The 24,756-nt window shown below is 39.9% G+C and overlaps 1 protein-coding gene across 1 annotated transcript in view; it reads right to left on the reverse strand.

Annotated features, from left to right (window-relative positions):
- Positions 1–250: 250 nt before the first annotated feature.
- Positions 251–24,756, reverse strand: part of mmp15b (matrix metallopeptidase 15b) — a 31,651-nt gene continuing 7,145 nt past the window's right edge. Inside the window, exons 2-10 of the mRNA XM_030127305.1 lie at positions 20,924–21,072; positions 20,456–20,578; positions 20,041–20,348; positions 16,121–16,282; positions 15,091–15,287; positions 11,829–11,967; positions 7,557–7,707; positions 6,754–6,872; positions 251–5,541 (exon numbers count right to left, since the gene is read on the reverse strand). Of these exons, the coding sequence (XP_029983165.1) occupies positions 5,027–5,541; positions 6,754–6,872; positions 7,557–7,707; positions 11,829–11,967; positions 15,091–15,287; positions 16,121–16,282; positions 20,041–20,348; positions 20,456–20,578; positions 20,924–21,072 (1,863 nt within the window). The 3' untranslated portion in view covers positions 251–5,026. The remainder of the gene's footprint in view (positions 5,542–6,753; positions 6,873–7,556; positions 7,708–11,828; positions 11,968–15,090; positions 15,288–16,120; positions 16,283–20,040; positions 20,349–20,455; positions 20,579–20,923; positions 21,073–24,756) is intronic.

Here is a 24,756-nt window from a genome sequence, read left to right on the forward strand (position 1 = left end):
ATCCTGCGGCGCATGGATGAGTTAGTCGAGTGGTACTTCCAAATGAGTGGTTTCAGAGTGGAGAGGCTCAAAGAGCAAGGTGAGATGCACTGTGGGAAAAGAGAGAAGGATCTGGGGAACCCACAGGCCACTTGGATCGAGCCATCGTGTCACGTTTATCCTTTTTTTTTCCTTCTATCTCTGTTGTTTTGCTTTGATCTTTTCAGTGTTATTTATTGATCAGTTTTTTCCCAGTCGGGTTGAGAGTTTGCACAGGCCTGACGCAATGACTGGATTTTTTTTTGTTTTTTAAGCCTGAAGTTATTAGGCAGTACAGGGATACACAGGAATCTGGGAAAAGACAGTACAGAGAGAACAACTGAGAAGATCTTAACAAAGATGTTCCTTAAAAAAAAAAAAAAAAAAAAAAAGGCAAACCAGGAAGGTAGAAAGCCGCTGTTCAGAGCCTGAATCAGGAAAGTGAAATGCTTTTACACAGTGTTTACAGCAACACATCCTGAGAGAGATGAAAGCTCAGACAAGTTCTGCGATGTCTTCACCTCACCTAAAGTTGGCATCAAAGCCCTTCGCTTCAAGACGAACAAGATGAAAATAAAAGTTCAGCTTTTGAAACTTTAACTTTAAATGTGACATCCTGTTACCATGCCTGGAGGTTCTCATAGACTCTACAGTGTTTCAGCTCAAACCTTCCACAGTGTTGAACTGAATCGAGCAAGACTTTCAGGACCAGAAAGTAAGACGAGAAGTTGGATCTAAAGAAGCTGGACCTTGGCCTTGCGCTGGTTTCCTAAGGGGAAGGAGGGGAGGAAGGTAAGGTTGGGGGAAGACAATAATGTGTTATGTTTGTGTGTGTGTTTGAGAGCGAGAGAGAGAGAGAGAGACAAAATAGGGGGAGGTGGAAGGGAGTGAGGGAGAGAGAAGGCCATTGTTGTTGTTATGATCCCCTCGGGCTTAGAGGGCCGGGCTGAGTATGCAGAGGGGTGGGGAGAGAGCGAGAGCGAGTGTGGGAGATTTACAGTCGGTACTGAAAACACAGGCCTCGCTTACGGAGAGTGGAGCTGATTAAGTGAACATGCACGCAAACAAGCACGCTTCAATCAACCGCGACAGCTTTCTTTTCCTTTCTGTGTTTTATGCTCGCTACCCTCAGATAATAAACTTCAGTGAATTCTCTCCAAAGTTAGCGTCATCTCACGGAGAATCTCCCAAACTGCTGAATCATTCAAACTGCGATCAGAAGTACAGCAGGTACGAGAAGATAACTTGAGCTTTTGAAGTGGATAAAGTCCCCATGGGATCTGTGGATAGAGGTTGCAGGGGAGAAAAGAAAAGGTAATGATAAAGCGAGAACGCTGTCTATAACATTGTGTCTGTTGCAATGAGTCGACATTTTTCCGAGCTTGTCCAGACACTGAGCTGTCTAAGCACTCCGCTGTTCATTGATGTGTCTGAAGGGCCAATAGAAAGGCAGAGGAGAGATAGAAGAGACCATGAGGGAGGAGGGGTTGCTGGTGCTTTTAACACTGATTAGCTGCATTTCCCCCCTCCACTGTAACCCCCACTCACCCCCCCACCCCCCCGGTGCCGATGATGACGAGGTGAGTGATGGACACAGGACACAGTTTCCTGGCAACCGTTATCGACTGCTCTCAGATCAATCTCCAGACTTCTTGTGATGGGCGATTATGCGTTTTCTTTTCTACCTTTCAGTGCAAGTGTCCAGTTTACTTCACCTCTGTCTGCTTAGGTGTTTCAACCTGTCTCTGTCTTCACCTACTGCTGTGGAATGCATTATGGAGCAGCAGCGTTGTGCGTCTGCAGGGCCTGTCAACACACCAAATATAGATGATGCGCTAGCAGTGTTAATGGGTTAAAAATATAAGTAATGTAACTGTTTTAGATACTTGGTGCACTCACTTGTTAACTTTTCAACATGCTGAAAAAGTGTAAATTAGCTTTGATTGGCAATGCACATTAAAATAAGAGAACTAAATGACGTTATGATCCTACAAAAAAGACTGGACTGTGTCTAAATGGAGCGTAGAAACAGGATAAATTTACTCTGAAAGCTTTTCTGACCTATGTTGTCTGGAAATATGCCATAAGAGGGCAAAAGCAAGGTTAAATCAATGTGGTATTTTACAATCTACATTTAACGAAAGCAACATTTTTGGACGTAAACCCTTCGTAATCGCCAACACTTATGTATTTTTCCAATAACTGTGACAGATTATAGTTACTTTCATTTTAGATTTGACTTATGTAACACCTCATGACTGCTTGTGCAAGTGGATCACGATGCAGGCTTTTAAAACTCCTAACAGGGTAAGCACTCTGCATTTTCTTCCTTTTACAAACGGGGCTGTCACCTACTGTAAGCTAAAGTTTCCTCTTTGGCCGGCACTGCTGTTGAGCTTACAGGAGAATTTGGGTCACATGGGTTGTTGCCAGTTGGACAGAGAAAGCGAGAGCCATCAAAGGCCTCTGTCTCTCCCTCTCTCTTCCCACCCCTCCTTATTCTTCAGCTCCTAACTTTGCAAGCTCAGGGAGAAGAGGTCAGTCTCCCTCCGTCCTCCCCCCCACCCATACCCTTTCCCTCCTCCCCCCTTTCCTTGCCTCAGCTGCAGGAGGAAATTCGGTCTCTCCTCACCCTCCCCGTCCACATCTGTGTAACTTGAGCTGGGTGAGCTGACCCCCCTCCAGTCGGACCGGCAGCTTACATTGTTAATACATGCCCTGATAAGCCTTCCTCTTCCATTGATATTTAAAGTCCCACTCGAAACTCATCCTGTCCACTTACTCTGTTTTCAGCTTTATTTTCAGACTCAAATAAGCCCCATTTAAGGGAACTATTTTGAAAAGGCTCCTTAGAATAACTCCTTCTGTAAGTTATCTGAAATCTGAAATAGGATTAACTGATCATTTTGATTACAGATTTTCTCAAGTATTTCCATGAGAAACTAGTGCAAAAAGGAAAATATTCAGAATATTCTGTCTGGAACAAAATGCAGTCCAAAACCTACAGACAAACTTTCTTCAAGACGTTAAATGGTTATGGATTTTCAAGTTACTCAGTCATCGTAAAATTTAAATTTTTTTCAACAGAGTCATTGGTTAGTTGTTGCAGCTACTCTTGCAGCTCCAACACCTGAAATATGTTAATTTTGATGCCTAAATGAGAAGACAATTATGGCTACCAGAAGTAATATAAAACCTCTGGTTAGCTATCAAGTTTTAAATAAAAAAAACATAGCAGATAAGCAGAGTGACTAACACAGACATTTGTTCTGTGAACTCAGAGCAAATGTTTTTCATCCTGTCTCTGTTCTTGAAGATGAAAAGGGAATGAGAAGTTTTTAGTTTCTTGAAGTTCAAGGTTTAGTTTACGGGTCGCAGGGGTTAACAGCATTTGCGCGCACCTGCTGTGTTTTAATGAAGCGGATTAGTTTTTGTTCACGTGAGCCCGTGTCCATGCAGCCCACCCAGCCCACCCCGGTGCTTCCAGCTTCAACATCAGAGAACCAACAGGTCATCAATGAGCTTTTCTAAAATGTCCTCTTAAAAAGCAGTAAAAAGTCCATTATGGACTGCATGCTACATTAGCTGCACCCTGCCACTGATGTGCTGGGTTTTGGATCTTACATCCTGTTCTGAACCTAAAGGCCATGGCTTGACATTGTTTCTCCTTTGTTTTATGTTGCACTCAGACAAAATGAACGCTCAATCCTCTGTTATTTCACAGTGAGCTAACTTTTAAATTAACCAATGTTCTCTCTTCTGCAGTACAAGGCAAAAGGTCTTGTTGACAGAAAGAAGTGTTCTGAGAATTAGACACAGAAATGTAAGTTAATGGAAGAGGTCCGTTTTAAGGTCTGTTTACCTTAACGGCAAAAGAGCTCTGAATGGTTTCCAAGAAGGGAAGGAAAGAGTAAACCTAATGTCAGTCACGAGGTAAAGAGGGAAAACAAGGCAGTAGCAATCTGAATTTCCAGGATAATTCCAATTTATTATGGAGGTACTTTCATTGACTTTTATATGAATTAACTTGCAACACTTTCTGCTGATTGTTGAAAACATCGCACCATTTTTTCACCTAAAAATTTCCCTTGACTGATTTCTTTACCATTAACATAGCGTATATATCATTGAATACCAAAACTGAAAAACAAATGCCAAGTAATAAATTGGAATTATCCCTTTAAGTCAGAATAATGCCTCCAAAAACATGAACTCAAGTATCATCTGACTCCTGCAACCTGATAACCAAGTGGTTAAGGCTCTAATCACATGTATAGTGAGTTCCACACTCTTCCCCACATTTCCACTGTCACTGTCTAATAAAGGCGTGTAATGCTCAACAAAATAGACTTTAAATAACATTCATAAGCCTAATGACCATTTGAAGAGGTCAAACTAAAGTGTGTATGCCCTATGACGTACAACAGACCAGAAAAAGAGCATGAGATGGAACAAGCTTTAGAAAAAAAAAGCCTCTTGAAGGATAACAGCTTGTCTACTCATCACTCTCTCTTTTCAGACTCGTTACATTTCTTTTTTTTCCGCAATCGTGTTAACATGAGTCCCTAGTGAGATCTGGGGAAGGAGGAGGGCAGTGCAGAGATGGAGTCAGAATAAAATGGCCTTCCTGGTTTAGATATTATAATAACAACACAAAGTCACACAAAATGAACCAAAACAAAAACAAAGAAAAAAACAATGTGCAAACTTCTCTCATATAAATAGACTACAGTCACCGCATTGTAGAGCACCATGGGAGACGGGAGGAGGTGTGTTTGTGAGTGCATCTGTATGTATAAGACATATGCTTCTACTTTCTAGTTGTTGTTTCTGTATCAGTACAGTATTTGCTTGGATCTACTATCACATGTACTAAGATTTGCAGGAGCCACTGAGCACAGAAACAGATGGATCACTGGTAGGGAAGTTGGATTAGAAGAGATGTGTGTCAGAGCAGGTGTCTACGTCCATTTGAAGTTCAAAGTTCAGCGCCTGCTAGGGTCAAGGGTCAGACCCAGTCCTGCAGTGAGCGTTTGCAGTGCACCAACAGCCGCGGCGCCCCTTTGCTCTGCAGTGTGTTGATGATGGCGTAGATGAGTCCCAAGATGCACAGCACCAGGACGAGTGGGATGGTCACCATCAGGATGTTCATGGTCCGCTCCTCACTGTCGTCCACCTTCAGCACCACGTCCACCTCGTTGGTTTCTTCCTCACGACCCTCACGATCATCTTCATCTCTGTCTTTGTCGGTGCCTTTACCTGTGTCTCTGTCAGTTCCGCCCCGATCTGTTCCGTCCCGGTCTTTGCCTTTGTCGCCATCGCGTCCAGCGTCTGGGTTGAATGGTGGGCGGTTCACATCTGGGTATTTGCGTCCAGAGTCGGTGTCCGTGTCTCTGTCTGGATCCAGGTCCACACTGCAACCCATAAAGTCTCGCAGGATGGATTTGGGGTAGCCAGGTTCACTTTTCATACGGTGGTTGTCAAATTTCCAGTACTTGGAACCCTTGTAGAAGTAGGTGTAAGCTGGAAAAGGTGAGAGGAGCAGAAGAACATTTTGTAAAATTACTTCAGAATTCCTTCCATTTATAATTACAAATACTTAACAGACTTCATCATAGGTTTTTCAATCAACAATCGGCATCTCAGTTCATCTAATTGGATGTTGAATATGGAAGTAATTTCTTTTTAAACTGAACTGCTAAAATGTGTGTATGCTATGTTTCTAAATAATTCCCAGAGTGAACCACTGTGGGACATACAGCCCAAGATCCCAGGTATAATGGCTGCTCTATGTAGTGTGTCTGAAGTGATCATATTTGGACAAAAGGGTGGAACTGGGGAAATACGAAACAATGTGTAACAAAATTTTTGGGTGGTCCTGTTAATATCACATCTTAACCTTCACTGCAGTGGTAGAGCCTCTCAGGGAAAAATGTTTGATTTGACAGGTGAGGGAGCTGTGAAACAAAGGTGACATGGTGGACATCAAACCTTATAGTAGCACTAACATTTTAAGAAAAGATAAGATAAGATAAGATAAGATAAGCCTTTATTTGTCCTACAAGGGGAAATTCCAGGTTATAGCAGCAAAGCACACAAGAAAAGCACACAAGAGCAGAAGAAGTGCAAAATCAAAGAATAAAGACAAATCGAAAAATGCTATTTATACTATTTACAGTTGTGCGCATGTTGATCACGCTACAGGTTGAACAGGGATACGATTTACTGCACTGTCTATTGCACAGAGTTGTTTGGAACGGTTTTTGTTGTGGAGCCTGACCGCTGCAGGAAGGAAAGACCTGCGATACCTCTCCTTCACATATTTTGAGTGTCTCATCCTGTCCCTGATGGAGCTGATGGACCTCCAATTAGCTATCGTAAGTTTTTTGACCTTTTCGAAACTATCATCTAGTGGGCATCAGTGGTATTGCATTTTAAGACACCTCTATTTTCTGTATTCCTGTATGAATGGAAAACAAAGACATCCATCTAACACATACCTGCCAGGGGACTGGGGGACGACATAAAACACCTCTACTTTAGAACTGACAAAGCATTACATAACAAAATGCACAGGCTCAAATTCAGTTCTCAAAAGAGGCACAGACATACACTACCCCCACTCTCCTGATACTGAGCAACCCCACCCTGATTCTTTGTTTCAGGCTTGCATGTGTGCTCCAGGTGCTCTTTTCTCTTAATGATACAGACACCACTCTCCACATCTCTGCTCACCTCCATCGTCGCTAAGGAAGGCCCCCTTGGGAGTAGAGGGCACTGACGATCCCCAAACACTGATTGGTTTCGGGTAGCCACTGTCAGCTGATCGGGACTGCTCATTGAAACGCCAGTACCTGCAGGCAACAGCAGAGAAGATGGATGGTATTAACCCTCCAAACAAGACGAAACTTGTTAAACTGAATAGTACCGAGAAATTATGCATATGTGTACAAAGGTTTCCTGTTTCCAAAAGATATTAATATCTGATGGTGTGTATATATATATATATATAGTTGGAGAAAGTTTTGAGGTTTTTTTTTTTTCCAATTCCTGATACATAATCTAATATGGAACTGAGATCTACTCATGCGCTTCCCAACTTTTTTCAGTATTAGTTAATGCAATGAGAGAGGCTTGAGTATTTATTATTATGTTAGCCTTGCACATGAATGCTTGTGCTATTTCTGTTTCAGCGCAGCGTAAAACTTGTTTAATATGTATATTTGGCTCACTGCAATCTAACATTCATAAGACTACAGAAATGTTTTTACAGTTTAATACTCACTAGGCTATGACTGGGGTCTCTGACATAACCCAATCCTGAGATCTTGGATATTATAGTCTATATTTAGAAATGGAAGCAAAAATACTCCAGAGGGATATAAGTAATAATCTTAATTTTCTGGGGGGTAGCTTTATAACACATTTAGAAAGAGACAAATGAAAGTCTTTTTGGTACACATATTTATTTGTTGCTACTGGTACTATTTTTACTTTTTGGATTCACTGTGATACAGACACAAATAAGGCTTCATTACCGGTCTCCTTGGAAGAAGTAGGTGTACCCTGATGGTTCCCACCAGATGGCTGTGTCTATTCGGTCATATGGAATATCTTGGCCATAATGGACGAGTTCGAGTGGGTAGCCTGGCTCCAGGTTAGCCTCCCTGAAAAGCCAGAATCTGTTTCCTGAGGAGACGAGAAAGGAGAGGAGACTTGTTGCTTAATGATTCTTTATGGGTATACACACTGGGACATTCACTTTCCTACTGCCAATTATAATCCTTATGGACTCTGGAAAATGTTAGCAAGACATACACAAAAATACTGTACACGACATGTACACTTGGTCATACATATCGCATGTCCATATCCATAAAAGATCTTCCCTACGTATGCACATTACGACAGGAAAAGACACGCTCATACACACCCATTTTTAATTTGCTGGCACAATTTTTGTCAAATAATTATGAAGGAATGTGGAATAATAAAAAGAACAATAAGAACAATCAGAAAAACCCAACCTCCATTTACACACACTTGTAAATTATATGAATGCAATAATGATTTGTTGGCCAGCAATCAAAAAAAAAAAGAAAAAAAGGAGAGTTAGCCGAGGCAAATATGTCATTGGATAGGGGTTTGGCTTATAATGATCCGTTAGGAGCAGCTTGTCTTCTGTCAGGCTGAAGTGGAATTCTCGCCGAAAGGAAGGTTTTATTATGTTTCACTGTGTCAAAAAGGGGGGACTCCGTTACTCTGTTGGCACCATTACACCTTGGCTTTGAGCCTTGTCTCTCTCCCTCAGTCCCCCACCCATCCATCCATCCATCCACCCACCTACCCCTCCACCCACCTCCAGCCCCTTGCTCCTCGTTTAAAATGAAAGCTCTACACTCAGCATCTGGCAAGAACAAGAAGATTGACGCAATGCTTCCCAGGGTTCCTGCGGTGCAGCGGTCCTGATGTAAAATCCCATGACTTATTCCATGACTTTCCATGTCGGAGCGCTCAGTTCAGTGACCTAAACATTTGATTCTTTCCTGCTGTTTAACTTTTTTCTACAGGGTAAACAGTGTGCTTTCTATTACAGTTGGACTTGTTTTGGATCAAAACAGCTGTAACATAGCAGCTGTGTAAGAGAGCTGTATAAAAAATATGTCTTACTGTAAAAGTTGTGTTGAGACTCTGCAGTGACGCCATAACTTGCTGATACTCTCTGGACTTAACATCCTCTTTCATTCAGATTCTTGCTGACATTTCTTGACAACACCTGTACACCTGTTACCCTCAATGTCACATACACTTAAAATAAGACTACTACACACTTTCTATGGGAATTCCACATTGAAAACTAATAGTGGAACAATCATCTGATATTATATCATAAAAAACTCAAAAGATTTCAATTCAGTCTGGTTCCAGACCTTAATAAAATAAGGCACATTGTAAAAGCAAGACAAAGCTAGAAATCTTATAAGAAGCTCTGAAACTACAAATTTCAGTAAGGTTATAAAACAAACAAATGCTCTTCCTTGGAAAAAAAACCCACTATTTATTAAATTATCTTCACTCTTAGTGTTTTGTTGTCAAGCATGGTTCACTATGAATCCCCACTTCGCACTTCTATTCAATATCAAAACTGACAAAACATACCAAAATATGTAAACATAACAAAAACAAAATCACTTTCAATATAAGTAGAGGCATGGCTAGATTATAATGTCCTGTAACACAATCAACAAAGCATCTTGAATGAAATGCACAAACTTGAGGCATCTGTGTAGATGTACACAACATTGGTAATGTTCAGAATATTGTGTAAGTGTAAAATCTGTACAGCATGTGACTGATGTTATCACACTCCACAAGAAAACACTGAAACTCAGACCTGCAGGTTGGTGGGAGTCATAATACTAATAACTTGTTTAACAGGGGCACTATTCCAAATTCACATAAGTCATTCCAAACGACGTCTCATATTGAACTGCTGTTATTCGGAAGTGGCAGATGTACCGCTCTTTCCCTTGTGCTTACATCACTGTTGCTACTTTCCCTTCCACTTCTCTACTCTTTCTTTTTTTCTGTCTTTTCTTTTTGCTAATGGCTTGCCGCCAAATGTCACACTGAGAGCCTTGCAGATGACATCATCCCACCCATCATCAACAGCTGCCCCGAAGCCTGTCGCTCCGACCCAAGCTGCATCAAAGGCTCAGTTCTTTTGCTCTCATTCAATAGCACCAACTTTATCCACCATTGTAAAAGACAAGCTGCTCTCAGTGACTCACAGTATAAATAATGAGCTGTGCTAAAATAGATTTACACTCAGCACGTAGAATACATTATGCGCCCCTGCTTTCTTAAAGGAGTGGGGGTATGTACATATATAATTATCTGCAAGAGATGAAAAAGCTCCAGAATCTGTTTTACTGTAATGGTAACAGTAAAACAATATAACTATATTTGGACTGCAAAGGAGAAACCAGATGGTGGATGTTTTTCAATGCAGAGTTTATGTTTCTATATGTTCATAATTCTGGCTCTGCACTATCAGAAACAATCTGACCTATAAAGATGAAAAGTAGCAAATTCTTTTACCTTAAAGAGCAGATAAACTGCTATACATGTGGGACAGAAGGAGACAACTTATGCTAAAACTTAGGTGTAGTGTTATAGTACAACGTCCAACTACGGCTATGTATTGGCAAAGCAGAATAAACAGTGCAGCTTCCCTGGAAAGTAAGTCTAAACACTGGTGTTGTTTGTCATTTCTGGTATTTAAGCTCAGCATTTTTTCCTGTAAAGTACACATATATATATATAGCTCATATGCTAATTTTAAAATCAAACTGTCCAATGTGCCACTGGGTACAAATGTGTCTGGAAGCCTTTACTTTAACACTGGAAGGTGGAGAAGAAAATTAAGATAACAGAAGCTGATGCTGCACTACAAGTGACAGCTCATAAAACAGGAAGATTATTTACATCATATCCCAGTAGGTTATTACTGCAACAGTAAAAAGAAATGTACACTCAAAGTTAATCCCTAAAATAGAGAAATTGTTTAGAAAGAGAGGGTAGGGTAAATATAGACTATGTATATAAAAGTACTATATTGTAATGTACAGTTTAGTAAAGTAAAGTATATGTAAGTATATAAGTCATATAATGTGTTTCAGCTGAAATACAGTCTCTCATTTATCAGTCTTTGGCAGAAACCTGCGATGATGAAAAAAACATTTGCAAAAATGGTTGAGTTTGCTAAAGTATTGTAAGTATGATGTGATACAAGTAGGTGATCTGAAGGTGGATGAGGGTAGATGTAACACCTCTTATTAGCAAATAACCCAAATGCATCTCCTTGGTAACCTACCACCCCCGCTCCATTCCATCAGGATGAGAGCAGGTGCAGAGGGATTGTTTAGTTTTGTATACATAAAACTTCTTCTGGGGACCCAATTATAAAAAATAACCACAACCTAATTCATAATGCCAAAACCTAAATCGTACTGCAGAGCAATCAAGTTTCTGTTTAATTACAGGCATAACAATTGTGTTGAATTCAGTAGAACAAATCTACAGCAATTGTTCAAACAAAACTCATATTATTAGACTCAAACATTACACTGTCATAAAATGAAACCTCAGATTTTTGCTTCACGGCCAGAAAATGGACCTTTGTGCTGTGTTTAAGGACCTGAGTCAGATAGTGAAGATGCATTTGCTCATTATTCAATACAAAGTTAGAAAAAGTCAACTGAAGTACAGAGTGAAGGAAGATAGAGGACTCTCACAGTTATGGTTACGGCATCATGCAACAACATCCTTTGGGGGATGTACATGGGTGTGTGTGTGTTCGTTGGTGGTTAGTGGTGTTGACCCACTAGGCCTTCCCTCCTGTTATAAAATAACAAATGACCTACCAAGGAAACATGATTGGCCGTAGTTCTTTCTTATATTCTTTAGTGTTCTGATCAGAATATATTAACATTATACATGACACTTTTCTCTGAAAGCAGTTTTTGGGCATTTAGTGGTTGATGTTGAGGATATTTTTTTTCTGTGGAAACACTACAAGCCAAATAAGAACATTAGAAACATGTGCTCCAGAGTGGACATAAAATATGCAAGTTGTCTGAGAAGTTAATCAGCTACGAGCAGGTCTTGCACATTTCTGGTGCAATCACATTCCTCTAAACTAACTATCAGATATTAATCAGATTGGTATCTGTGTTTTGCACAGGATGCGAGATGTGCAAGTTAGAAAATTCCAAATTTAACTGGAGGATACTGGGATTGCTACTGACCTTTAAAGAATACGAATTTGCCATCATGCCTCTCATAGGCAGCATCGATATCTCCAGGCAGTCCCCTCCAAAAGTGACCGATGGGCATGGGGTAGTTATCCAGAACCCTGTTCCGACGAACTCGCCAGAACCACCGGCCCTGAGGGGACAAAATTATGAAAATTAAGCGTCAGCGTGAATGCACCATTTCTTGTCCTTTCTCAAACACTCCTTGACTTTGCAGAGAAAAAAGCCCACACAGCTAAGACAGACAGACGACGACTGCGTATTTCATCAATGTTTATTCCACAGTGGATTGAGCTGTAGCAGAAGGTCAACCTACGGTGGATTTAAAGGCTAAGATGATAAAGGTAGTTTCCAATTAATGGACCAAAGTCAAGGACATTGCATTGACTTTTTGTATGAAGCGGTAACCAGTATGTCCTCTTAATAAAGAAGAATATCTTCAGCAGTGGAGAATAAAAAATAGCTTCACCTTGTGTCAATGAAAATAAAATTAAGAGGAAATAGATATGCACAATTTATATGAGATTCCAGGTATCTAATTTATGTTCAATCAGTTCCTTTGACTGTTTAACTCAAAAAACATTTAAAATTCAGCTAATTGAATCTTTTTGAGAGGAAACTTTCTTCTTCTCCCTTCTTTTTTTTACTGTAACTAGATCTGTGTATATATTGTAAGTGGCTCTGTGTATTGTGATTTTGTATCCTGAACTTTTTTTTTTGTTTTTAAAGGACCCCAGGAAGACTAGCCTGGCATTTGCACGTTGGCTAATGGGGATCCTCAATAATGAATAAACAAACCAAAAAAATAAATAAAAGTTAAAATGAAATGAATAAATGTTTAAATGAATGAATAAATGTTTCTTTGCCTGAAATCCAAAAAACTGTTCTGACATGCTTCATATATCTTCATGTGATTGGTAGAAACCTTGTCTAAAGTACAGTAGTAATGTTTGGTGGTGATTATGCCAAGCAAACTGAGCTCTGCAGGTCAAGTATAACTAACAATAGCTGAACACTAATGGGCTAATAATAGTCTCTGCTCTGTTGACTTGATCACATCCCATTATTGTACTCTGGTGCCTGTTTCAAAATAACATTAATGAGCTGCTTTAGTTTTATAACTGTCAGTTTAGCAGTATAACTTAGGACCAATCACAGACAGAACCTTCAGCATTCATATCTGCCATATATGCTGTGCACACAAGCCTGCAGACACATTTACACCAGAAGCTCTCAGACTCATTCATTAGTGGTGAGTCAGTAGCCCTGCTTGTCCTGGATAATGTAACGGTAAAATGCTCAGAGCTGCTTCTTTTTGGCAAGCATGTGTAGTTTTGTCCTTCACGCAGGACACGCTGGCAGACAGCATGGCGCGGTACGGAACGGAACAGAACTGGGATAGGTTGGCCAGCACTGAGGGTAACACAACGAGGATGAAGTGGATTGGATACACGGTCTTCGATCTGTGTGGTCTGACAGCTCCTTGCATTGAGCAGATTAAGACTGAATTGACCATATTAGTCCTCAGAAGAACAGACCAGATCCCAGTGTGGGAGTTTTCAATATTGGAGGCAGCCGGTTTGTGCTGGTGGCTGTTTTTGTGTCCAGTCTTCAGCTGAAGACATATTACGAGTGATTTTCTTGCAAAATGACAACCTTTTTCTTCTCCTGATGACAGGGCTCTGTGAATGGAGCAATACTATTCCCACTATAAACCCACTCATACAGTACATAATAACTTTTTAACAATGACTGTTTCCCTTCTAAACATGAAAATAACAGAATAAGAGTTCAACGACCATAAAACATACTGTATGTCACTCTGTGCCATCTGATAATGTGAACATTTTACTAAACGATGTGTCTGCTAACCTCTGTTTTCGCATATGGTGGATTTTATTAGTGCTGACTTCTGCTCTGCATTTACTCTGATCAGGTCATTTTTATTAACCTACAGATAAGAATAGAAATTTAATTGTAGACACTGATAAACGCTGTCCAGACCAGACTCAGGCCTGAGGGATGAAACCCAAGCACAGAGATGTTACCGGTTGACATGAAACTCTAGAGCACAGATATAATTGTCTGGCCATGTGCAGTGCGTGTTCAAGCAGCTGGACGGCAAGTCTACTGATCAGTGTCAGACACACTTACAGTAAAAGACAGGAGATATTTACAGAATGAAGCTTGTAGTAGACCTTTGCTGATACAGTAATGCAGGAAATTCCATCCTGTCTACAACTCAATTAGTTGTAGAAATCATCTTTGCAGAGACATTTACAGGGGATTTTGTTTTAATTTACATAAATTTCTCTTGCCTGACAGATAATTTTGATCGCTGCACCAGTTTATATTTTACTAGGAATCAGTTCAAGATGCAGGGGAGATAGTTTGACACTCCCTAGTGCGTCACTTCGCTGTCAAATGTCAAGTTTTCAGATATCCTGACAACATTTCTGGAGGTGAAATGCAGCAGAAGCCAAGAGGCTCCATTACAGTAAAGCCTGGGTGTTCTCTGTTACATATCTGCAAAGCTCTTCAGCGTTCTATGCTGCCAACATTGGACACCTCCTCTGACCGCTCCCACTGAAACACATCATTAATAATTGGACTATCCCTGAACAAATCCTGAAACGAACAGATAACACACAAGGGAATTTTCAGTAGGAGTAGAAGTCATTGCAGAGGTTTCTACAATCAATTACATCACCTCTGCTGTCCTGCTCCTAAAAATGGATGAATACCAGGGCTGAATGAACAGTTGTCAGCACTCAGCTATTTTTCAATTAACCAGTCAACTAATGTTCATTCAAATGTTTGAAAACTACTAAATCCTGGCCACAAACTGACTAGTTCCTGTAGGTAATTTACACATAAATTCCCATTAATAGCTAACTGCTGCCTATGAATGTTTTGTGGGGGACCAGAGGCTCTTTACAGCTAACACCTGACCACACCCCATGCTTTTATTTGTTCCGTATCATAAAAAAAGAAAAAAAAACACCAAACCCCAGGCATGTCGGTTTACAATTCACAAGGACCTGATTGAAAACAGACCTTTTGCTGGCCGTGCACGTGCCATTTGTCACAAAGTGATTCTCCAGAAAAGTACAACTAATTTATTGACACAGTTAACTTGTCGAGGCAAGCCCTGCTGCTAAAAGCCAACTCAATGTCCAAACAAGGACACTTAAAGTAAATATATCTCATCTAATGTCCTCTGCTTATAACTCATCCAAGTCCTAAAATCATTTACCTTAAAAACAAACATCTCTCCTCGGAGCATAGCAACGGTGTCAAAGTTGCCTTCACAGATATTTGGTCCGTAGTGATCTGGTCTATCAGTGGTCCTGGGGCGGTCTGGGTGTCGAGGGGGTGACTGAGGGGGTCTGGGCTCTGGGCGACGGGGTGTTACTGTGGGTAATGCCTGAGTGGGACCGCTGTCTGGTTGACCTGCAAGAAGCCATAAACCAGTGTAAGTGAAACCTCTTAGATCATGTTAGCAACAAAACCCCAAGAAGATAATTCTCCAGAATATAACACCAGTACTTGATGTTTCTGACCTTAGATTTTCAACTACTTGGCACTTTTCTCAAAGGCAAATATAATACTTCTTACTGCACTATATTTGTCTTGACAGCTTTTATTACAAGTTACCTCAGATAAAGATTAAAATATTATTTACTTTTCCTGTCCAGTGTAGACTATGAATCTCCAAATGTGTCAAGTTTTTGGATCTATGTGGTTCTCACAGGGAAGCAACACTACAGACATTTGATGACCTGACATAAAATCATGTGTTACTGTGGATTAAAAGGTTTATTTTAACATAATTACATGTGCTTAACAATAAACATATACAGCAGTAAAAATTACTCCTTAAACAACATACAAAATATTAAAAGACTGATCGTTTTACCTTACATTTGTTTTCCTACATTTGCTAATAATACTTGCATACTTTGTGTAAACTGTTACTGTAAAATTTATGCATAATTTTGTGAAATTAGGATTTAAATATTTCTTTCATCAATGCAAATGAAGTAAAACAGATATAGCTTTACAGTTTTGGCTGGTAAATTATTTTAATGAAGCACAAGGCTAGCAACTTAGAAGTCATGCTTTTAATCTTTTGAACTACTTGTTTAGTGGGATTGGACAGTTGTAAAATAAGGATAAAAACAAAAGGTTGTGTTGGATACAAATATGCATTTAAAAAAAAAATGGTTCAAAATATACAGAATTCTAAAAGATCAGGAGGGTTGTGTGAAAAATGTATATCCTACCATATATCTGCTGTATACCCCGCCGGTCATCTTCAGGAAGCTGGAAGTTCTCAGTCTCCATCCACTGGTAAAAAGGAGCCATGATGGCCAGGGGGTTGTTGGAATGCTCTAAACCCAGGGCGTGGCCCAGCTCATGAACTGCTACCAAGAAGAGATCATTACCTGGAATCAAAACATATAGCAAATATTAGCACAGTGAGGAAAACACAATCTCTTTAAAGAGAATCTTTATAAGGAGATGGTCTGTGCTTTTCAGAAAACATAAATGGCATGTGACTGTATGCTGTAAAAAACATGTACACGCTTCAGGCATCAGAAACACCCAATATCACCATGTGGTCATGTATAAGATGTGCATTGTTCTCTCAGTTAAGATGTCAATAAAAATGTCCCCAGATTTGAACTATAAATCACAGAAAGGCACGCTAATGATTGCTGATATGAATCAGCACACTTCACTGACCAGTTAAGGAATGCAGTTGTCCGCCGCCAATGCAACAATTACACATTGACGAGCAATGACACAGATGTGACACACTGACCGCTGCATCAACTTCCTCTTTGTACAAAAGACGTCTTACAGATTTTTTCTGGAATAGAATAATCCAGCACACTTCTATAGGATTATCTCTGAAGTGGATCCAGAACTCAGTTGGTTACTTCCCCTTGGTCAATGACTCTTTGTAGCCTGGTCCTGCTCTGTGTGATCTTTGAACTTGCTACTCATTTTCTCTTGGCCTGATGGCCTATGCTGATTAGACAGATTTGTGGCAGTGACACCATGCTGTTAGAGGGGTTCGGATCTCCATAATGTCATTGCCATGGAAGTGAGATGCCTGCTCTTGTGCTTTCTCTTTGCATAACAGACACACACAGTTCCTCTCCCCCACCATCTGTAATTTCAGAGTCACATGAATGTCCTCATGGTATGCTAACACTCCAGGAGAGAAAGCACTAGCGATAGCAAAGAGAGGAGAGATGCAGCACTGAGAGCAAATAAAGAGGCCTTTGTGAAGTAACCGTGACAACTATTCAACCTGACAGAGGACGGTGAGAGTAAACTTACAAAGTTCGAGTAAAGTTAAGTCTAATGACGCATCTACTGCTAATTCTGACTACCATACGAACAAACTGTGCCGTCCAGGACCTATTTCAGCTCTTGTTTACCAAGTCTCTCACCTCATTCATCACTATGAAGGGGACTCCCAGTGAAAGAAACAAAAGCTACGACCTCACAACCAAAATGAACTCTCACATGTTTTCTTTGCCTTCCTTTCACATTAGTCTTATCTGGCCACAAAGAATGACACAAACGACAGGCCTTCAGCGTTTCCATCCATGTAAGGTGTGTTTGAATGTGCATGTCAGCAAGATTTCAGGATAATGCTGTTTTTGTTAAGAGCATCTGAGCCAAAAAAAGGCAGATTAATCACACTGTGCATCACAAGGTTTACATGAAAGAGTTGATCCTCATGCAATTGTTACTCTAACAAATGATGCTGAGGTCAAGGAAAGTGCTTTTACTGGTTACTTATTAAATTTTCATGTGATGCTTGTATTGATCCCTTCAGTCTGTTTACATTCACCACTTTCTAGAAGGAGGTCAGAGGTCTGAGTTGATCATTTTTCATGATCAAGGTCTGTGAAATTAAGCATTTGATATATGATAAGCAACCAAAAAAACAGCTACTCATCTAACATTCATTCAGCAGCTTAAACACACTGGAAACTAGAAGCACTAGGAGAGCGCAGACCTCCGCCAAGGCTGATCAGTGGCCCCTCCACGTGGGCCCCCCCACCCCCGATCACCACCAAAATTTAATCATTTCTTCCTTATCCCATTTCCAACAAACCCTGAAAATTTCATCCAAATCTGTCCATAACGTTTTGAGTTATGTTGCACACTAACGGACTGACAAACAAACAAACAAACAAACAGACAAACAAACAAACCCTGGCAAAAACATAACCTCCTTGGCGGAGGTAAAAATCAAAATCTTACCAAGTGTATTTTTCTCATTTCTAGTCAAAATTTCTCATCACACTTATTTTTTTTTTTTAGATTTTTTTGCTTGAATTATGCAAACAAATCTTGAATTAAACAAAAAAAAAATCTACCAATGGAACAAGTGAAAATTATCTTGGTAAGATTTATTGAAATAAGATTTAATTTCTTTATTTTATTTAATTTAATTAATTTTCAAGATCTATTGTCTAAAATTAAGTTCCTATATCTCACTGAAAAGTTACTCTTTAGGTGATTATGTCTTATTTTAAGTGTGATGAGATATTTTGACTAGAAATGAGAAAAATGCACTTGGTAAGATTTAGATTTTTTCCAGTGCAGGACAAAATCTGAATTTCTCCAAAGGGCAGGAGTTACATCTAAGAAACCAGAAGGCAGAAAACACACAGGACTTAAATGCCACTTGTTAACAGCTCTATCAGTCGGCCATGTGTTTAACTACAGTTAGACAAGATTGTAATTTCGTTGCACTTTGCCTTGAAGGAGTGTAAGAGTTGTGTAGTGCAACAAAGGGACAAGTCTACAGAGCTCCCTGAGTGGAACACACTCCCACTTACTGTGGCATTCCACCATCCCTGTGATCTGTCCTGCAACACATCCTACACACAGCTGATCACACAGATGCAGACACACACTCGCACATGCATACACATGCACACACGCTTAATGCAGCTGGCTGTGTCCTGCTGTGTGAATGTAGATAACAGGGCAGGAAAGTCCATTGTCGCAAAAAATCCCCCTTTAGTTTGGAGTTAAAGGGTGCACAGCATGATAAAGGAACTCTGGAGACCTCTTCAATAGTCATAAACATTAGCAATCCAGATCCTCACCTCTGTATAAGTTGTATAAGTGCAAACATCTGAGTAAGATTGTGTCTCTGTGGATAAGTATCTGTTTACTCAGTGCAGCCTACGTCTTAACTGAAGGTACATTTAAGAACTCCAGAGAAGAAAAATTTGACTTTAAGATGATTTCAACTTTGCATTTTTTGAAGTTGAGAAGCCGTAGCCTGACATATGAGAGATGATGTAGCTAACTGAGCTGTGCCAACTCGAGTTAAGTGTGGAGGAAAGCTGCTGGGGCAGCTGTTTGCAATCTATTATATGGATCTAATACAACCTGCACAGCATGCAAACTGTGTATCAGCTGAATAATCACATGAAAATTAAAGCCCCAAATGACCCCTCAATGTCCACCTGAATTGTAACAAACTAACTTCTATGCAAAATCAAAGCCCTTGAGATAATTCACAATGTCAAGTAGCAATTTTTGTATGTGGCAGCATGCATACAAACCATCCACCCATGAGAAGCGACAAGATTCTGAGTTACTCTCCTTTTCTTTAACCTTCAAACATCCATTCTTGAGGACAGGTTTATAGCAGAAGAAATGTAAGCCCAAAATGTCAGTATTAGAATGTTCCCATTTTTTCATGCTAAAAGATTGTGAAATTATTCATTTGTTGGAACCAAAAAACAGCCACTGATCTAGATTTCACCAGAGTGCAGATGCTACATCTAAGAAATTATCAGGCAGTAACTGTATGCATGCTATGGAACGCAATGATTCAGTATATTGTAATACAAACAATGTTCAGAGCAAAATGAAAATCAGTCCCACCTTAAGTGAAGAAGGTATTTCTTTTCAATACAAAATAGCAACAAGTCTATGTTTATTTTATGGAAAGGTTTACAAAAAAAAGCAAGGACTAAAAGGAACTGTATTTTTGTGGGGGTCTAACTATAGAATGATGCCAGTATAGACGTTAAAATGCAGTCTTTACATAGTAGGCTGCTGATTTCTGTTGTACTGTCAACACTGTTTGTATTTGTTGTATTGTGTGTAAATGCCCACATAAATCACAAGTCACAAATAGAACACATCTCCCTCCTACCTTGTAGGTTCTGGTTTCCTATAGTCCATGGTTCATCTGAGTCAAAATGTGTATCCCCACCCATTCCAGGACCAGGAAAGTAAGCATGGGCAAGGAAGCCCCCCTCCCCATCAAATGGAGAGCTATCACCATGAAAACCCGAAGCGAAGAAAATCATAATGTCAGGCTCCTTGCGGCGTCCATATTTGATCTCCTGGTAGGGGATTTCATCAAAAGTCAGCGGGGTGACCCTCTCCCAGACTTTGAAAGCCCGTCGGATGGCCTCATATGAGTTATACTCGCCGATCTTTGGAGTGTAGTTCTGGATACTATAGGAACAAAAAAGGCAAAAAGGGACATGAGTAAATACAGATTAAGATGGATAAAACAATATTTGTGGTAGGTTAGATTTTCTTTACAGAGACTGTTTTATGACCTGTAAGTGAGGTGGTTCTTGTTCCATTTATGTCCAGTGAGGGCATAGCGTTTCCGCCTCACGTTGGTTTTGATTTGACCTCCAAACTTGTCAGGCACACCACAGCGGGGTCTCCTCATGGCACTGAAGAAGCAGGAAGTGAAGTGAATGTGTTGAAAGTATGAATTACCCAGAGAGGAGATGAAGAAAGGCATCAAGTTAAAAGACTTTTTTCCTGTCTATGCTGAAGTAAATTTTTTTGTTGTTTAATTCAAAGCCTGCCTTACTGAACAGTTCCTTAGAAATTACTATGCCTTCCTCAGTGACTTTTACTGAGTTACATTACCTTTTAATGTGTTGAGGAATTGAGGTCAAGTCCAAATACAAGTGCATATTTTCAAATTCTGAGCCAGTTCATCTTCTTAATCATAGTTTAAGACCTCTGAACAAACTAGTCTAACTGGACAGAAATACTGAAATCCCACTGACCTGATGGTTTGTGGATCCATCTGTCCAGTGATCTCCAGACCGTAGAATCGCTGCATGTCACTGATGGCACTGGACAGGATCTGGGCTGATCGCATGGTCGACATCTGTCTGCTTGCCTGAGGCAGGTAACCGTACATCCTCAGCCATGACTGGAGATGAACAAAAAACATAAAGTAAAATATTATCTTATATGCCACATGATGATGGAAAACATGAACTGTTTTATATCATGATCTATCGTTTCATGTCATGTCCCAATTGGGGAAAAATGATCAAATTTAATGAAATACAGTTATTTCTAAACATTGATAGAACATTTACTATATTGTATGCAAAGAAGTACCTTGATTTAATTGGGGTGAGTAGATATAACGCAGCCCTCTAGTTTTTTTTTTGTTTTTTTTTTGAAGGACTTGAGAATTTGTTTATGGTCTCATCTGATGTTTGGCTTATTAATTGGAAAGGGCATCAGATAATCAGTGAGGTCTACTGTATCTAGGAGAATGCAACTGGGATGACTGGGAGTCTGATTTTAATGCCAAACTTGAGAGAGAAAACGTGATACTTGACCCAATCACAGATGACGCAAAGTCTATCCCACCTGTTATGTGGAAACCTAATATCACACACAGGCACATACACACACAAGCTTGATATGGGATATGCCCACACTTGGACACACTCCCCACAGCGGTGCAGGGAATGCAGGAGGGTGTGTGTCTCAGCGTGCATGAATCCTCCTGCACAACAAAGTGTGAGCTTCTGTGTGTGTGTGTAACTCTAAAAGCTTACGCCCATCTTTCACAATGCAAAACACTACTTGATAGAGCGCTGTATTTACTTACCCACTCCTTAAAAGCCATAAAAACAAACTGACCTCTTTTGGTCTCCCTCTTTCTTACAAATACAAAACAGTCTCTTATTAAAAGTCTGCTCAAAAACAAGTACTACCCACCAAACTGTTTTTTGTAGACAGAAATCTAGCCCCTATAGTTAGTGTTATAGAACCAAATTACAAAAGCTAAACAAGACTTTCGTTCATTTCCTTAGTTTACCTAGTAAAAATGCACAAAATGACTGCATGTAATAAAAGAAGTCAAAGTGCAGAGGCATGAACATGTGCTCCTCTTTAAAATGCCCCTGTGATGAGATGAGTTGATATACTGGGTAAAGAGCTGCTCATGTAAAATACAAGCCCATCTGCTGATATCAACCTTTGACATGCTGTAATTTAAACCCAGGCACTTTGCCTCCAACATATGCCACTTAAAAAAAATATATTCTACTTATATTTGTCCTTCCTTCACCGCCCAGCACTGTTAAATCAATGTGAAGTGTTCGCATAAAGCCTGATTAATCAATGTCAGTCACAGAACTGAGCGTGACATATTCTGACAGCTCATCTTTTGTGATCAAGTGAAGTCAAAGCTGACTTTTTTTATCGATATATATAGCTCCAATAATTTCTGAAGTACTGCCTCTGCTCTTTTTCCTGTGCAAGGCAAAGTTTTATATCATAAAAATGAACAAACTTCTGCCTGAAGGCTTTGAGAACTTGGCCCGAGGTTCTCAGACCTTCATATGTTTCATCTTTGTGTCATTTAACTTGTACAGTGTGCTCTGTAATAAGTTTTACAAGTTTCACCTTTTCCAGTATTGGTATTTCAAACAAATTCTAGAGGTACATTTTTAATCATTTGCCTGTTATTCATATTTCTTTTATTTGCTGTGTAGGTGTAGCACTGTGAAAAGAAATAAAGCTCCCCATCTTCTGTCGCATCCTTTTTTTCCCCTTTTCCTGATAGTGGATATACTGGTTGTATCAGCTGTAAGTTTTTGCGTGTAGGAGCAGGAAGAGGCATGGAGGGGACTGAACTGGACATGACCCTGACCCACCTCTGCAATAGATAAGGAAGCCCAAGACGTGCTGACACACACTTAAATCCACACACACACTGAAAAACAAACATGCACATCCTGAATCACTATTAAAGTGCTCATTCTGCCATATCTCTCTCTCTCTCGTGAATACACAATAAAGATTCACATACTTTGGTACAGACACAAACTCATAACACAGGAGCAGGTGGCTCAGTTCACAAAACACTCCTCGTCTCAAATAACTTGCGCATACATTGTTTTCACAGGAGATGACACACTATATCAGTTTCACCATTTATTGGCAAAACAATCATCCAACACAAATGCCTTGTATCAAATATTTCGAGCTTGGATTTGATATTTCCTCTCACTTGTGGAGGAGCTGTCTCTGCTAAAATGCTAAAAAAAAAATTATAACAATAAGTTAAAGGAGTGATATTTTGCTTTTTTAATGGAATTATGCATTTTAAAACATTTCTTTGTGGTCTACATAAACTGTAAATGCTATGCTTGGGTTTGAATTCTTCAATAATTCAACTCCACAGGTCCATCTTCAACCCTATTTCTGAGTAATGACACCAGAAAGGTCATTTTGAGCGCTGGTCCTTTAAATGCAAATGAGCCACTTCATGCCTCACCCCCTCCAGGTTGTTGACCGTGCTTTCTGTCCCGTTCAGTCACTTGTGTTCATTAATACAACAAACAACTGAACATTTTAGGTAATCGGCTCGGAGTTTGGACATATTTTCAGTTTTAACTACAACCGCTGCTGCTGACAAACAATTATGTTGTACTCTGAGAAATGTTTGTCGGAAGCTTTGACCTTATATGTGCAAATGTCATGATGTAACTAGTTATAAAACATAACAAATTAATTAAGCAGGAATTTCAACGGGTTGTAGAAATCCACTCAATTTTTGCCGTAATGAATGTAAAGATAGCTTCGCAGCACCTGGAGGGTTCAAATTTAAACTTTATAAACTATTAGGGTCCAAATACAGAAATAAATGTACCAAAGACTAATAAAAGCGTGTTTAGCAAAATATGACCCTTTTAAATCCTACCAGATAAGTGTACGAAAATCAAGCAGTTTCCTAAATTCTAACAAAAATCTTGATGTAAAGGTTCATTTTGACCAACATTCATTCATTTTATATTTATATTTCATGCTGTGTGATGATAAAAAGAACAAAACACGCTTTGCAATGCTATGACATGCCCACTAAAGGCATGTAGGCACCCACAGTGGAAGAAAGAATGCAGTTCCCATCAGAAAGCAGATGATAAAAACATAAAAAAAAAAACAAGCTATTGCCGGGAATGACACCAAATACACATCACTTTAAACACTCCACATGCACCTCTGGCTATCCTCATCCTCAAAATCAGCTTCCACTTTTGCAGTGTCAGGACTCAACGTGGATATTTATGTCTTCGTGATGCATGTGTCTGTGCATCTAAGCATCTTATGTTGGCTCTACACACTCCTTTTTGTCTCTACGGATATTTACAGGCTATGACGAGGTACGAGGCCAGCGCTGCAGTGCTGTTGGGAAGATGTATGGAGGCACACGAACCCCTGCCACCCCACAGCCTTCAACTAAAACAGTAAAGTACTTGAGTCTGGCCACTCACCTTCCTTCATCAGCTGGGCTGAATACAAAACAAGTCTTAGACAACAAGAGGAATGGGGGAGGGCTTATGCATGTGTGTGTACGTTACCTCGTCTATTAAATGGTCTTTCAAAGAGTCCTTGAGCTTACCTGCCAAAACCAGACCTGGCAATATACAAGGAGTTGTAAAACCTGCCAAGAGTGTGTATGCTGGTGGGAGTATGTGTGTGTCCACCACAATGTCAGCCAAGATACTAACAGAGCTTTTATTCTGAAGCTTGGTCTGCTGCCATCCCGTACCCCCTTAAGTCCTACCATGAGGATGGATAAGTAAATGGA

Source organism: Sphaeramia orbicularis, chromosome 3 (assembly GCF_902148855.1).
Source record: "Sphaeramia orbicularis chromosome 3, fSphaOr1.1, whole genome shotgun sequence".
NCBI lineage: Eukaryota > Metazoa > Chordata > Actinopteri > Kurtiformes > Apogonidae > Sphaeramia > Sphaeramia orbicularis.